The following is a 17,318-nucleotide window of genomic DNA, read 5'->3' on the forward strand; positions in this document are numbered from 1 at the left end:
GATTTTCAAACTGTTTTGAGCTATGCTATTCAAATAACATTTTACCCAGAAAAAGAAGCAAATACGACTGATGAAATCAGAGCAGCTGTGATTGTAAACCCCAGGAGGTTGTGGCTCTAGGATCATACTTTGACAGTCACTGGTAAAGTACTTCTTGAATTTAGATGGAACAGTTTTCTGTTCCTTGTCTCTGTTCATCCTTATGACATCCTTTCGTTGTATTGTGTGGGACAAGAGGTCAGCTGTCGAGAGAGGGCCAGGATTCACAGAGTCCAGGCAAGCAGGGGCATTCAAGGAAGGGAACTGGGCTGGGAGTAGCAGATTTGGGCCCATGAGACCAGAGGCTGAGATGGCAAGGAGCCAAGAAGAGAAGCTCCTCTGAGTGGGGTGGTGAGCTCTGATCCCAGGGCTGACTCATTCACCGTCTGCCTGCATGGTGTGGGCGGCCGTGGCCCATGGGTGGTATTTGCATCCAGGAGGAAGTGAAAGGCTTGTCGAGGCAGGAACACAGGTGCTGGGTGGGATTACTTCACAAATGGCAGATGAGGCACACAGGTCAAAGGCTCCAAGAGCTTCATTTTGGGATGGGGTAAGATGTAAGGTTACCACATAAAAAATACATGACACCTAGTTAAGTTTTAAGTTTGAGTATCAGATAAACAATGAATACAATTTCAACATAATAGTCCCAAATATTGCATGGGACATACATGTACTACAACATCCTACAAAAGTCAAGATATACTAAAACATTACTCATTGTTTATCTGAAACTCATATTTAACTGGGCACTATATATTCTTATTGGCTAAATCAAACACCCCTACCTGGGTGGGAAATGAGGGGCCTCCTGAAACATCAGGAGCTTAGAGCTGATTTTGTTCCCATGGTCTCCGTTCTGAGTCACCGAGTAGCCAACACCTCTCGTTCTACCCAACCAATTCTGTCATCAGAGAAGCTGGGTCACAATGGAGGAACTTGAGACACTTGTTACCAGTGAAGATATCTGAATGCCCCCATGGCCTCCAGGGATCCTGAGGCTGAGCCCAGCCTGGGAAGACTGCTTCAGCTTTTAAGTTCCTGAGGGTGAGGATGTCAATTTATTTACTGCATTCAGTAAATATTTGTTGAATGAAGGAGTGAATGAATGAATGACTCCTCCCTGAGGAATCCAGTGTTTATCTAGTGCAACCCAGGAACCCCAGAAGCCCAGGCGTCTTTCTGTTTCTCTTCTGGTCTTGAGACCCGTGGGAAAGACTTGGGTGGAAGGCGTAATGGCCAGTCTTGGAGAACAGTGGGAAGGGAGGGTGATGGCAAGACAGGGCAGGAGAGAGCAGGGCCAGAACGGGGGCCCGCCACACAGGGGGCGAGAGCATCTGCCTGGGGAAGTAGGCCAAGTTTTTAATCACCCCCTTGGGCAGTGAGGCTTGCAGATCGCAGGTTGAGAACAGGTCTAGTGATTTTCACAGGATTCCTTTACAGTCCAACTTGGCACATGTTCCTTCGCGGAGGAATGATCCCATACCTGGAGTCATCTGACCAGGGTGCTTAAAGCCTGTTGGAAATGCTTCAGTGGAACTTGGTGGGTGGCAGGTAATGGCCATTTTCCTAATCTTGGTAATTTCCCAGATCTGCGGGGTATTGCCCACATCATCTCCTCGGCGGGCCTAGCTGTGTAAAGACCAGATTGCTGTCCTAAAGCTTTAAACCCATAATGGATCCAACTGTCTACTTTCCCCCATTTAGACATGCCCCAATGCCTACATTTTCCCCAATACAGAGAGCTATAAAGTCTTTTTTTTAAAAATTCCAATTTCCTATTTCCTTGGCAACAGGCTCTGCCTTAATGGCCGAGAACCTGCTTCCAAGCTGAAGTGAGTTTTTGCCGAGTGACGTCATGGACGCCTAGTGCTCTGACACTCCACTGAATCGCAGGTCCCCTCTCAATCTGTTCCCCCATCTGTGTAGCAAGGATGCTGCCACCGGGCCGCGGGGCTCTGGGAAGCGCTAGGGCTCTCTGGAATTCCAGCAGCATAAGGCTCCTCAGCAGGGCTCCAGGTCAGGAGTGGTAAGAAGAACATCGACTCCCCCGACTTTTCCTTTGTGACTTCAGTTCTGTCCCTCCCGTCCTCGCCTCCCGCAAGCTCACACACACCGTTCTGAGCACACTCTGGAACCATGCATCAAAGCCATGCTGCTGAGTGCCTGCTTCGTGACCACTCTTTGGTCTCCTGTGGTTTTGTTAAATCTGGAAGGTGTCATTGGTACTCCGGGACAATGGCGAGATCATCCCCACAGCCCTGAACTTAGAAACAAAGAAGACAAGTTGATATGTGGAGAATGAAGCTAGTACGTAGATTGAATACCCAAGTTAAGAAACTTTCTGCAGAAACATAGAATCCAAAACTCGAATCATAATAATCTTAGAGAGAATGGACCAAAATGTGATTATGCCCGTAGTTCAGAGAATAAGAATCAACACTTACTGAAGTTACAGTATATAGTTTGGAGAAAGGGGTATGGATAGAAGGGGAGTTAATGCAGAGAACAGAAAAGAAAACCTCCGGGAGCTGAAGTTAAGGATACCTTTTCGAGTATTGTCTCGTGTCGGGGAGTCTCAGCTAAGCGAACAGTTTTCCTCTGCAAAGCCCCGGCTGGGGTGGGAGAGCAAGTGGAGAATACATCAGCTGGGGCCCTCGTGTGTTCCCCTGGTTCTCCTTGTTCTGAAGCTTGCCTTCCTCTGCGTCCTGTCCATAGGGAAAGCAGGCATTGAGCAGGTTGATGCCAGCACCCTGCCTGCATCATAATTGCATTTCCAGTTGAAAATTAATGAATTAATTCTCTCACTGGTAACTATTTATTTACACTCGAGAGGCAGACATTCTTTCAATGTGCAGACCGAACTCATGTTTCTGAGTCTGGAAGCCAGAAGACGTGAATGAGGGAAGTTGAACAAGATCAGGGTGACCTTGTGGCATCTCCCTGGCCTACTGGTGGCCTTCTCCGGCCACATTCTCTACCTTTGCACCTGCTCCCACATGGTGATGTTGACACAGCAACGGCAGGATCTTAGGAGACCATGCGTTCATCCTCCTCCTTTCTTCTCCTCTCTCAAGGTCATCACAGCAGTGCCCAGGTAGAACCTCCATTTGATGATTTCCAGGCTAGTTCCTTTCAATTTCAGCCATCTCTTGTCTTCTTTTCTCTCTACTTCATTTCTCTCCTACCCCTTTTAACAGCCAAGATGGGACAGGGGGACCGTTGAGAATGTGGGCACTGGTCTGTCACACTCCTTCGAGCTTTCCTTCTCCTTGATTCTGGTCTCCTGCCTAGAAGAAGACAAGTGAGGATTCTCTTTTCTCTCACTCCTATGACTTTGACTTGCTTCTCATGACCATCGTCTGAGTCCTTTCCCACAGTGAGGCCCGGGAAAAGGGGATGCTCAAAGAGGAGGGTGGGCTGTGCTCCATGATCTTTTGGTTTCCTCTGAGGATACTGCCTCTGCACCAACTGCTCCAGCCCTGACTCCTGGAAGCCACTGAAAGGGAGGGAGTGGAGGCTGGTCTCTACACATGTTAGGTCCTTGCCAAACTGGAGAGTCTGTGGGGCCTCAGTGGAAACACCGGATTTCCTCTTGTACCACCACCACCACCACCACCAGTAGCCCCTCCCACCCCCCCCACCCCGGCAAGTTGCTTCCCCCTTCTTTTTTTTTTTTTTTTTTAAATTTTATTTTTTATAAACATATATTTTTATCCCCAGGGGTACAGGTCTGTGAATCGCCAGGTTTACACACTTCACAGCACTCACCATAGCACATACCCTCCCCAATATCCATAACCCCACCCCCCCTCTCCCAACCCCCCTCCCCCCATCAACCCTCAGTTTGTTTTGTGAGATTAAGAGCTTCCCCCTTCTTGAAATCTTGTGTGTTTTGGGTTTTTTTTTTTTTTCCTGCTGTTCCAAAGAGCTTTTATTCAGTAGGATATATTTCTTCTTGTCTTCTGGAAGAGCTGAACTGTGGTTATAAGCACATGAATGTAAAACCACCCCAGGGCCCCCCTTCCTCCCTTTGTCTTGGCAGATATTCAAAATCTGATAAAGCAATTTGGCCCATCTCTTCTGCAGTTTAAAACTTCCCTGTGTTGCCTATATGCTTCTAAATGAGGCTAGCAACTCCCTCTTTGTCTTGCTAACTCAGCTCCAAAGTTCAGGAAAATGCTAGAACTGGGGAGAAAATTAGTAGAACACCTTTATTTGGCAAATAAAGAAACTGAGGCTCAAAGATGCTACTTGACCTGCCTGGGGACCTAGAGCTAGCTAACGGCAGAGTGTATTGCTGGCTATTATAAATATTTGAATCATTGCTAATTAATGATGAAGTCAGACACTGTGAAGTTACATGCTAAGAATTTAAATAAATATAAATTTGAATTTACCCAAAACTCTAAACACTAGAAGCAGCTAAACAGTACAATTGTTCTGAAAGAAATAACAGTAAAATACTGTAAAATAAGACTATTTTTTTAAAGATTTTATTTATTTTTTTTGTCAGAGAGAGAGAGCACAAACAGGGGGAGTGGCGGGCAGGACAGGCAGAGCAGGTAGAGGAAGAAGCAGGCTCCCTGCTGAGTGATCCCAGGACATGACCTGAGCCCAAGGCTGGTGTTTAACCCCCTGAGCCACCCAGGCATCCCGTAAGTCTACATTTTTTAAAAAAATAACTCAAGAGGGGCAAATCAGGAGTGAGAGATACAGGCTTCCAGTTTGGATAAAAGGCATAGCGTAGGGAATCTAGTCAATGATTTTGCAATAGGGTTGTGTGGTGACAGATGGTAGCTACACTTGTGATGAGCATAGTATAAACAAAGTATAGGGAAGTTGAATCACTACATTGTTTACCTGAAACTTATGTAACATTGTGTTGTCAACTAGACTCAAAAATTTTTTTAAGAAGCTCAAGTATAATCGAAGAACTTCTCATGCCTGCTGTATATTGGTAATAATGGTCAGTAGACTTGCGGATGACAGATGGGTGGCTCATAGCTGCCCAGTCCATACAAAGTGAACATGATGGTCACATTAAGATGATCACATTTAAATGGGCATGCACAGTGACTCATGATTATGGTGCTGCTATCATAAAAGTTGTGACTGTCTCCTTCAAATATCCATGTGAGATAGCAACTGTTTCAAAATATTAGATTGCCGTTTCACAAAATGTGGCTCCATAAATGTTATGGAGTTGCATGTTATTATCAAATTGAGATCCTGGAGCACCTGGTTGGTACAGTTGGTTAAGTGTCTGACTCCTGGTTTTGGCCCAGGTCCTGATCTCAGGGTTGTGAGATCGAGCACCGCGTCAGGCTCTACACTCTCTGCAGAGTCTGCTTAAGATGCTTCCTCCCTCTCCCTCTGCCCCTCCCATTTGTGCTCTCTCTTTCTCTCTCTCTCTATCAAATAAATAAATAAAATCTTAAAAAAAAAAAAGATACCTAAACTCCAGAAATATTATTAATCCAGAGCTGGCCACAGTTTGACATTTTGAGTATAGAGTCCTAACTTCAGATGTACAAATTTGTTTTGGTATTTGAAGCCACGGCGAATATATTTTAGCAGTAACAGAAATAATTTATGGTGTTCATTTTGGTTTTCTGTTTCCCAGATTTTTTTTTTTTTTTTGCATTTGTCATGATAGAAAACATGCATGATGTTTCATGAATTTCTGTAATTTCTGTTCATTCCTCTTTTTTGTTATTTGGACAAATAGTGCATGTTTGAGGACATGCAGTATCTTCAAGTATTAGCTTCTCAAAATAGTTGCCAGGTCAATTTTTTTCCTTTCATTCCTTTTTCCTTTCTTCCTACTTTTCAAGGGTTATTAGACCCAGAAACCAAAGGATCTTTGTCTTGTCTTGATATGTATTTCTCTCTTCTTTAAAATTGAAGACTGGATGTGGTAGTCCCTGAGGTCCCATCTAGGTCCTCATCTTCTGTAATTTATATGGGAATACTTCTTTCATCCCCTAAGACCCCAGCATGGGTCTTATAAAGCCTCACTTTCCAGACTCCATCATATGCCCACAAATGTACCATTTCATGGCCCTTCACACACGTTAGTTAACAATCTCTTTGCCCAGTGGACCACAGCCTCCACAGGGCTGCTCATCATTTCTTCTCTAGCTTAGCATAATCCCTGCCACAACTGACTCTTGTTGCATGAAATAAAAGTTAGATCAACTTCTGTCTTATATGCACAGCTACTGATCTAGAGTCAGCCATGTAGATAGTTAAAAATTAGCCACTAGCTTGTTCTTAGAAAACATAAGCCAACCTAAAGGAATCATAATCATTTGTATTTTCAATGTTTCTCAGTCAGTTGTGGGTTTTTCCACAGCATTGGGGGCTGCATAATGGTGCTAGCAAACATTGAATGAATTCATGTGTGCTTTTAGGTCTTTTAGGGGCAAAAACATGCACTGCTGTTGTTGTTGTTTTGGTGACCCAAATCAAGGTAGAAACTTAATGATAGCTACTGAGGACAGAGTAGCAGGGCTAAAGTTGAAACACTCAGGGTTATATTCTGGATGTTGAATGTGAGGGTGAAGAGTAAATTAAAGCAATGTATTCATTAAGGATTTTGTTCACCTATAACAGATTGTCTAATTAACAAAGCTTAAACAAGGTAGGGGCCCTTTTTTCTCTACTGTAATAAGTCTGGAAGGAGAATGTCTAGGATTGGTATAGATGCTCAAGGATGTTTGCTTTATGGTTGGTCACAAGATGGCTGCCAAAGCTCCAACCATCACATATGCATTTTAAGCAAGAAAAAAGAAAGAATACCCATTAAAAAAGAACCTTTCTGAAAACCCTACCAAACGACTTCATAGGCCAAGACTGTATGTTATGGTCAACCCTTTCTGAAGGTGCACTAAGAAACATGTTTTTTGTTTTGTTTTTGTTTTTGAAATATTTTATGTATGTATGTATGTATGTATGTATGTATGTATGTATTTGACACAGAGAGAGAGAGAGAACAAGCAGGGGGAGCAGCAGAGGGAGAGGGAGAAGCAGGCTCCCTGCTGATCAGGAAGCCCAATACGGGGTCCAATCCCAGGACCCCAGGATCACCCGAGCCGAAGGCAGACACTTAACTGACTGAGCCATCCAGGTGCCCCAAAGCATGGTTTTTTGACTGGATATTTGCTCCTTAAACACAGATGGACTTTTGTTAGGAAGAGGAGAGAAGAAATATTATGTAGGCAGCTAGCCACAGTTCCGTCTTTTGATTACTCAAACATACCCTTCTTTCCATGCATGGGATAGATTCCCCATTCTCAAGGGACTTGGCACCCAAACCTCATCCAGTTAGTTTATCAAGATTAGAGCCCTGGGTCTCTGGGTGATGTATGGTCCCTTCCATCAGTTTTGGATATAATTCCTGGTGACTAAGCCCTGACACATCTAACCTGCAGTACTAGAAAAGATAGAGAAGAACTACAATAAGAACTTCCATTTTAAAAAGGAGGGATGGAAATATAGCAGTTACTCTCCAGTAGCAATGACCAAATCCTCAGAAGCAAGAACAGCAAGAGTTCAACCCTCCCTCTTGTGGCAGGTCATTGCCCTCCATGGCCCTCTTCTCTCTCTGGGAGGTTATTCCTCATTCATTGTCTTCCATGGCCACACCTGTGGTAGGTCTGGAAAGACACCCTTTCTGGGGACTCTACACATTACTGGTTTCTTATAGATGTGAATTGCCCAGGGAAGGGAAGGAAAACAAGAGTTATGAGATTGCTGTGGGAATTGAACCATCCCAGGCTGTTACAAACCAGGTTTGGGGTTTGGCAATACAATTCCCCAACAGCTTAATAGGCTCCTGGTCAATTCCTAATGATTTGTTTTCTTTATTTCTAGCTTATGAGTTCTGCCCATCCCCTAAATTTTAATTTAACATATACTACTTAATGTGCACTGCTGGAAGAGTTAGAACCATGGCTTCCAGTGGGTAATCACACCTCTGGCGACAGGCTTACACAACCTCTGTCCAGGTAGGGTACCCTGTACCCTCCTCTGATAAAGCACGTTTTCTCAGCCTTGCAGGGTCCAGAATACCGGCCTTTCTGGAAATTTAGATTGCAGACTGAATGTCCAGAGTACCTTCCTTAGGGGCGCCTCAGTGGCTCAGTCAGTTAAGCATCCAGCTCTTGATTTCGGCCCAGGCCATGATCTCAGGGTCATGAGATGGAGCCCTGCATCAGGCTTGGTGCTCAGTGAGGAGTCTGCTTGAGAATTTTCTCCCTCCACCCCTCCCCACACACTCTCTCTCTCTGTCCCTTAACCAAGTAATTAATTAATTAATTAAATTAGTACCTTCCTTAGCAGAGTGGTATTTCTTCCCATCTCACTTGCTGGCTCAGTTGAGGAGCTCTAGACTCTGCTGAGAATGACAAGTTATCTACCCATATTCTAAAAGTTTCCTACCATCTTCTCTAATACCACAGCTTCAATCAACACATCAATGACTTTCCAAGGTATAGCAGGTGGCACTTTAACCAAATATTTTACATTAAATATCTAGGGTCACCTTTCCAGTCTGCAAATATCCAGGTTCTTTTTTTTTTTTTTTTAAGATTTTATTTATTTATTTGACAGAGAGAAAGAGTGGGAGGGGCAGAGGGAGAAGCAGACTCCCTGCTGAGGAGGGAGCCCAATGTGGGGCTCAATCCCAGGACCCTGAGATCATGACCTGAGCTGAAGGCAGACACCTAACCAGCTGAGCCACCCAGGAGCCCCAAATATCTAGGTTCTTGACATCTGCTTCCCTCCCTTCTTTTCTCATCCTATTCCGTGTTTTAGATTCTATTACTTTTCATTCCCTCAATTCTGGGTATCATGTTTTGTTATTTGTTTGGGGGTTAATTCGGCTAGTTAGCTGGATTTGGAAAAATCCAAATAACAATGATTAAACAACATGGGGATTTATTTTTTTCTTTTCATTTCTGTTCTTCATGTAAGTAATGCTGATGGAAGCCCCATCCAGCAATCTCTACTTTCATCCCATTGGCCAAAACTATGCTGTATACTATCAAAAGGCCGAGTTTTAGTTGAATATATCATGCCCAACAAAATGAAGGGAAAATGAGAGAATGGCTATTAGATAGAAAGTCACTGGCTTCTGACACAAGGTACCTATTTATTTGTTATGCGAGGCCCATTGGTGGTAATGGAGCAGTGGTTACAGGACAGATCGAAGTCTACATGGCCAAATCTGATGAGACTTAAAATTAGCCTCTCGAGGCCTTAAGTAGCCACTCTGATTTTGTCATTTATCTGAGTTTCCAAAAAGGATATACTAATAATGTCTCCCTACAGTATTGTTGTGGCAATTAAATAAGGCAATCCTTGGAAAGTGCTCATATAGAACAGTGTCTGAGTATGGTTATGCTCAGAAAACATTAACCATTAGCCAGTGTTGGTAAAAGTAGGGTCAGATGCCTTTGATTTATAGAGAAGGAGACAATAGGGAAGCATCTAGCTTAGTGGGGGCATTTCCCCCTTATTCTCTCTTTCGTAGCCACACCTATCCCCATGCCTATCCCTAGGCAGCCAAGCAGGCTCTCACCTCAGGGCCTTTACACTTGCTGTCCCTCAGCAGGGAACAGCCCCTCTACAGAGATTCTCTCATCTCAGCCCTTCACTTTGTTTTGGTCTCTTCTCAGATGGCCTTTTTTTTTTTTTTTAAAGATTTTATTTATTTGACAGAGAGGTCACAAGCAGGCAGAGAGGCAGGCAGAGAGAGAGGAGGAAGCAGGCTCCCTGCTGAGCAGAGAGCCCGATGCGGGGCTCGATCCCAGGACTCTGAGATCATGACCTGAGCCGAAGGCAGCGGCTTAACCCACTGAGCCACCCAGGCGCCCCCAGATGGCCTTTCTTAATCCCTTCATATCTCCATCATTCACTATGCTCTGATGCTACCATAATTCTCTTCATAATATCAATACCCATCTGACATAATAGTATTTTATGTTTACTAATTTGCCACCATCACAATACAGGCTTCATGAGGGTCTATAAGAACACTGTTTAGTTTAGGACCCTGCGTATGACAGGCACTCAATGAACATCTGTTGAATGAATAGTAAATTTTTAATCAACATTAGTTTACTTCCAAAATGTGAGATTTTCTTTTACTGGACACAAATAAAAAATAAAATAAAATGTGAGATTTTCTAAAAGTCAAAAGAGGAATCTAGTTCAGAAGAAAAGAAAACTAAGGAACTTGAAACTTAGCAGAGTTCAGAATAGGAGGACATCGTGAATTCAGGACGATCACAAGAGGGAGTTCATACGAGACAGCCCAATGTAAATCTGTCTTCGAATAAGGTCCTGGATAAACCCGAGGACCCTTCTGTGCACCCCTCTGACAGTTTTAGGGTTTAGCCTCTGGATTTCAGGTGACTCTCGGGATGACTTTGGTCAGATGATTTGTTTCACTTCGTTTGGTGTTTCTCCATCTTTTGCATTATTGTCCTGCTCTCCTCACCCTGGAGCAAAAACTTAATTTAAATTCTACTACAAAATATTAGATACTAAGGGGTAAGATTCTGTCATATAGAATTGAGTTATGCAGGCAGGCGCTACCATTATAATATCTAAGACTTGTTGGCCTCCTCATTCCAGAACTACGTTTCACCCCCTTGTGGGTGATATTGCCCTACTGGACACGCATAGCGTAGCTGAAAGAGGACCTGAGAAAGATGGTAGATTCTAAACACAGTATCAAAATCTGTTAAGAAGCATTCATTCTCAATTTTGAATGGCTAAGGCTGTCAGCTTCAGGCAAGTCAAAATTAATTTAAATTATCATGGCTATTTGCTTTGAGATGGGACTTTAATTGGAGAATTAAATATGATAGATAAAAGTGAACTGGAACATTCAGCGGACCTTCATGTCCACAAATTCTGCTCCTGTTGAAATTGATCTTCAAGATGAGAAGCATTTGGACCTCAGCACAGATCAGCCACTGAGGGATATTGGTATTTGTAACTATTTGCAGGTTTCTGGCCTGCTGTATCTTCTCTAGGTCAATGAAAATTTGTTCACTGGGATGTTTCCTTGGATGTTGTGAAAGAACCACTCATTTTATAGTATTGCAAAATTGTGTATTTTTTCTTATGGTCAGAGTCATCTCAAATCATTCTAGTAGATTGGAATGCTTCTACTCCCCTTGGTTATAGAAATAGGAAAAGGAGTTGATAGAACAAGGGGCTGGAAGGATTACTGGAAAATTCCCAATGACAGGTATGGAATTTAAAAGTTACATAGCCCATGAGCACCAAAATAAGACTAAATGTCTTAAAATAATTTTTCTTGTTCTCAAAATTCCTTCCCTGCTTCCACAACATTCCCAGCAGTCAGGATGATGTCTCCTGACCCTGGTCCAAGGTGAGCCAGTCAGCTCAATCAGCTATGAATTTCTTCAGGGCAAGGAATTTGCCTTATTGATGGTATATTTTCAGTGCCAAGTTCAAAGCCTGGTTCTTAATTTATGTCCAGTAAATATGTATTGAATGACTACAATTCGACAGCAAGAAGAAAAATTCTCTAGGGTTTTCTTCAATCAGGTTTATTTAAAGAGCAACTTACCTAAGATATTTACCCTGTTTTCATAGGTATGGAACCATCTGAACTGTGACTAATAGCCTGAATCATTGACCATTAAAATTGTAATTTAAAGGATATTTTAAAAAATTGTTTTAAATGATCGAGAGTATACAAGTTGATGGCACTGTGCTGGGGTAGGGAGTACACCAATGAATGGGACACTGTCACTGTATTTAAGGACCTCACTGTTGAGTTTGACAGACCTTGGAGGTCACTTAGCTTAACTTTCTCATTTTACAGATGAGAAAACGGAGACTCATAAAGATTGCTAGGCCTGATGGAAAATGTTTTGATTTATTCATAAGATTTTAATATGTCTGTGTGGAGTCACTTTGCAGTGAGAGGTGTTACTTATTTTGGCCAAAGGGAACATTCAGTTTTAGTACATTTATGGATTATCTTTTCTTTGATCTTACATTTCTTTTTTAATAGGCATGTGATTATGTAGATGATATTTGCTAAGCTTTTGATTTATTTGGAACCAACTAATAGCTGGCACTCGAGTTCTTTGGAAGCTCAAAACTTGCTATATTGGAAATTTCTTTACTGTGATTGAGTAATAAGGTCGTGTGTTATTGACATGGCTTCTGACACCTCGCCCATTTATTATTATTCCTTGTTAAATCACTTCCTGAGAAGGCTAGACAATGTTTTCCATCTTAGATGCCATAGTTTATGTTGACTTTCTCTGGGAGAAAGTGAAATTCAGAGAAGAGAATGAAAAGAGTCATTTTTCTGTGTTTACGAAGGATGGAGCTGAAAGTTTTCTTTGGTGGATGGGCAGTGGAATTCAATTAGCCTTTCCTTGTGGGGATATATTGTGTGCCAGGCACCGTGCAGAATTCAGGGGGCTGGATGGCTGCCACCTCTCATAGGGGAGACCTGCCTCCCGCAGCTGGCAATGCAGGGGGGATGCATCAAGGGTGGTCAAGGGCGAGCCACGGGCGGGCCAAGTCTCCTCACCTAGAAGCATGGAGAAATATTTCTTTGGAGGAGATAGCTGTGGGGTTGGACTAAGAGTAGGTCAGTCCCAACAGTTAACCAAAAGAGAAGCGACTAAGAGCTGCACAGTGCATAGGGACGCGATCCCCTCTGAGGCTGCGTGATCAAGATGGAATGATGGCTGAGCTTAGGAGGGTTCTTGTCCTAAGCCAGAGCCTGAATCTCTCTGTGCTTTTAATTGGCTCTTCCTCTTCCGGGCATCACTGTCAGTCCTGGAATGGAGAGCCTTCCTGTGTATACCGTTGAGCTGATCAAAGCAAATGGACGTAGATTTTAACTTCCTAAAAATGTAAGCTCTTACATGTGTCTTCCAAGGAGTCTTTCACTTGGCCTCCTGGTTGGAGATGAGTTTGATGGGAGTTGTTTTAGAGAAAGTCATCTTATTTCCCTGATGATCAGGAAAACTTCCTGGAGAAAGTCATTGTTCCAGAGGTTTCTGTCTGGGGGAAGGGTACGTATGTGTGTGTGCGTCTGTGTATCTGTGTGTCTGTGTCTGTCAGTATGTCTGTGCATACAGGATGGAGGGATCTTAGCTGGGGAGCGAGGAGAGGCATGAGTTTCCTGGCTCACAAAAGCAAACATAGTCCTTCTGTGTTACAGGAGGCCATCTGGTCTGTATCAGAGGGCTCACTTTTGTGACCGAGATTTTTTGTTTTTTCCTCTTCCAGGCCTGAATGGGACCAGGTGAGGTCATGCTGTGGCTGCTGGAGGAATACTGCATTTCCGGGTCGTTTGCACGGGCCCTGCTGTGAAGGGAGCCCCACGAGAACTTGTCAGACGCTTCCTTCCTTCTCTTGCAGAGCACTGCAGGCCCAGCGGCTGTTCCTCTGCTGCTCTGATTGTGTCCTCTCCTCCTCTTGCCAAAGCAAACAGCCCGGTCTCGAGTAGGCATCCTGTAGGCTCGTCTGCCAGCCTGAACATGAACACAGGCAAAGCCGATGACAGCCAGGGTTCCCAAGGGACATGGGGCCTTCCGGGGTCCAGCCCGCAGAAGCAGGTCCTCTCATGATGTTGGCGTCTGGGAGTGAGCACCATGCCCATCACCCAGGACAATGCTGTGCTGCACCTGCCCCTCCTCTACCAGTGGCTGCAGAACAGCCTGCGGGAGGGCGGGGATGGCCCCGAGCAGCGGCTCTGCCAGGCGGCCATCCAGAAGCTGCAGGAGTACATCCAGCTGAACTTTGCCGTGGATGAGAGCGCCGTCCCACCCGACCGCAGCCCCCCGGGGATGGAAATCTGCACTGTGTACCTCACCAAGGAGCTGGGGGACGCAGAGACTGTGGGCCTCAGTTTTGGGAACATCCCTGTTTTCGGGGACTACGGAGAAAAGCGCAGAGGGGGCAAGAAGAGGAAGACCCACCAGGGCCCTGTACTGGACGTTGGCTGCATCTGGGTGACAGAGCTGAGGAAGAACAGCCCGGCCGGGAAGAGCGGGAAGGTCCGACTGCGAGATGAGATCCTCTCCCTGAATGGGCAGCTGATGGTCGGAGTTGATGTCAGTGGGGCCAGGTGAGTGGGGGAGCGCCAGTTGGCGCAAGGGCTGGATGGGGGACCCCTGGGGCTAACTTACGTCTGCTGCTCCAGTCTGTAGCTGCAGAGGGTTATGAGACCTACTCTGGTAAGAAGCCAATGGCATTTGTCCTCTAAAGGGAAAATGCACTAAGCTGAAGTATTGTGGTGTTTGTATTTTTCTTTTTTGCTTTGTTCTCTTAGAGGACTCAGACTCACTTTTCTTTTTTCTTGAAACTTGGGTTAGAAATACAACAAAATGGTGCATCACACAAGAGTATGCGAAATGTCACATTGAGTTATAGACCCTCTTCCGCTCGACCCAGCATCTCCCCTTCGGTTAGAACACCAAAGGTTAGGTCCTGGATATATTTCTATCTGCCCATCATAGTCCAGAAGCCCCTTGAGATGCTTCGAACTGTCTTTGGACCACCAGCCACCCCTGCCCTCGGCCCCGGTTTCTCCATCCTGGAAGATCCACTTGGGTAATGAGCACATGTCTGTTTTCCACCTCTGTGGCCACCCATCATGGCAGTAAGTCATGGCTGGACTCTTGTTTCCCAGGTGGATCCGAGTCCCCAAGACCACCCTCAGACTCAGCGATTTACTAGAAGGATTCAAAGGACTCAGAAAAACTCAGGTTACAGTTTATTACAGTGAAAAACATACAGATTAAAGTCAGCAAAGGTTACAATTTATTACAGTGAAAAACATACAGATTAAAGTCAGCAAAGGTAGGGGCGCCTGGGTGGCTCAGTGGGTTAAGCCACTGCCTTCAACTCAGGTCATGATCCCAGGGTCCTGGGATCGAGCCCCACATCTGGCTCTCTGCTCAGCAGGGAGCCTGCTTCCTCCTCTCTCCTCTCTCTCTGCCTGCCTCTCTGCCTACTTGTGATCTCTCTCTGTCAAATAAATAAATAAAATCTTTAAATAAATAAATAAATAAAGTCAGCAAAGGTAAAAGTTATACTGCGTGGGGTCCCGGAATGAGAACAGGTGCGAGCTCCCAGTTGTCCCTCCCAGTAGAGTTGTACAGAAGGGCTCAATTCTCCCAGCAGTGACGTGTGACAACATCTGTGGAGTGTTGTCAACCAGGAAAGCTCATAGCCTTGGCATCAGGGTTTTTCTTGGGGGTCAGTCACCCAGACATGGAGTCCTATGTAGCTGGCCTTAGTTAGTCAGTGTCTAGTTCTTCCAGATTTCAAACTAATGCCACATGGCCAATTGCCCCTGTCATAAATCACATTATTAACATAAACTATCTGGTATCAGGCAGAATATTCCAAGGGTATAGAGGTTACCTCCCAGGAGTTAGTCAAGAACCAGTTCTTTCTTTGGAATGTACATGGGTTGAATATCCCAAATTTGCTGTGTTAACCCTTTACTGCACACCGGGGTTTTAGAAACGGTTATATATGGAAGAGAGAAGAAAAGAGAAGTTTGAAGATATTCTGAGATGCATAACTTTTGTCAAGCCTTCACGGGCTCATGTGAGGAGCACTCCTATGTCCCAAGAGTAGAGAATCATAGAAAGAGGGTCACCTTGAGAATCATGGTGACCTTTCACTGAGGAAGCCATCTAAACCAAGGAGGCCCTGAGGGGAAGAAGCCAGAGCAGAAGTAGCTTAAATTTAATCTTCTCCTTCCCTTCAGTCTTCTACCAGAGCTTTACATTAGCAGAAACCAGCTAGAAGCCAATGGCAAGGAAGCCCATTGAGACTGTCCATATTTGTCAACCTGGGCTAAAGGGCAGAGTGGAGAATGGTGGAGAGCGGACATGGCGTGGCAAGGAGTGATCAGGCTCATATACTGTGTTCTAAGTTTAAGTGAGCCAATGCGTGGAATAGTCCTGGCACAGGGATGGCTGCCGTGTTGTGAGTGCTTACTCAGCAGACTCTCATCAGTATTCTCTTTGGGTTGCCTCTCTGACTGAAAAGATATTCTTGGCTCCTAGCTGGGTCCTGAACTGGTAGTTATTGGGAGAAGCTTCATTTACAAGGAAGGGTGTTGAAGAGAAAGGATATTATTTAAAATTAGAAATTGTTCTTTAAAAAGAAACAGGACTGGACACTATAGTATTTGTTGGTGTTGAGAAGGTGACTCCAGTCCCTGGTGGCTGGGTCCTCAGGGTTAGAAGCAGGGATCAACATGGAGCTTGAGGCGGCCCTCCCAGAACTGCCCCTGAGAGTCCCCACCATTTGCAGCTGTCATCTTTGAGGGGAGCTGCTTTGGATGCAGAGGTAGAAGGATGATCAGGGAGGGGACATCCAGCAGGAGAGCATAATGGTCAAGAACTCCAGTCTGGAACCATACAGCTAGTGCTACCTCCTCAGGCTCCCACACGTACAAGCTGGTTGACCTTGGAGAAATCATCCCTCTTAGCATCGGATTCCCTGTCTGTGACATGGGAATGGGGACACTGTTGATCCAATGACTAAATGATGCAATAATGCATATAAAGGGCTCAGCCCTATGTTTAGTCATAGCTCAATAACACATTAGCTTCACAATGACTGTTGTACATGGACAGTGTTTGGAAAGACTGGGAGTTTCTGATCCAAGAGGTTGCTCGAGTCTTTAGGATTTGGAAGACTTTTTCCATACTGGATAAATTTCCTCATATCTGTTCAGGAAGCTCTTCCCATTGCCTGCTTAAGGCTGTGGAGTCTTTATGAGACAAAGTTCTCTGTCCCAGGCTCTGAAAGCAGATATGATCCTGAAATGAGAAGGCTTTCCAGCTACCAGGAGAAGATTCTTTGGTGATTTTAATTTATTCCTTGGAAGATGATATCCATTTTTTTGTTTTTTTCCAAAGAAAGAAGATACAGAAGAATAGAAAGGTGATGGGCCCAGGGTCATGACAGAAAGTGGGACAGAAAACTAGACTCCTTAATGGAGGCTCCAAGGAGGGAGCAAATAGGTGTGGCGGGGGAAGCAGTAAACTGAGTCTGGGATTCTGGGTTCTCACCACAGGTCTTCTAGCCATTAGCTCTGAGACCTGTGTGTAAGTGCATTGGGATGATGGACTGTGGGAGGGAGGGAGGTGACCTGCAGCCACCTATGCTAACATGTTAGGAGTGAATCTCTGAAACATTTCATTTGACCCATCTGAGCTGGTTTTATCATTCTAGAAGCTCAC

At 44.6% G+C, this 17,318-nt stretch overlaps 1 protein-coding gene across 1 annotated transcript in view; it reads left to right on the forward strand.

Annotated features, from left to right (window-relative positions):
- LOC125101068 (PDZ domain-containing protein 2-like) overlaps nucleotides 1-17,318 on the forward strand; it is a 279,856-nt gene that overhangs the window by 113,629 nt on the left and 148,909 nt on the right. The window contains exon 2 of the mRNA XM_047731696.1: nucleotides 13,339-14,179. Coding sequence (XP_047587652.1) covers nucleotides 13,704-14,179 — 476 coding nt within the window. The 5' untranslated portion in view covers nucleotides 13,339-13,703. The remainder of the gene's footprint in view (nucleotides 1-13,338; nucleotides 14,180-17,318) is intronic.

Source organism: Lutra lutra, chromosome 5 (genome assembly GCF_902655055.1).
Source record: "Lutra lutra chromosome 5, mLutLut1.2, whole genome shotgun sequence".
Classification (NCBI taxonomy): Eukaryota; Metazoa; Chordata; class Mammalia; order Carnivora; family Mustelidae; genus Lutra; species Lutra lutra.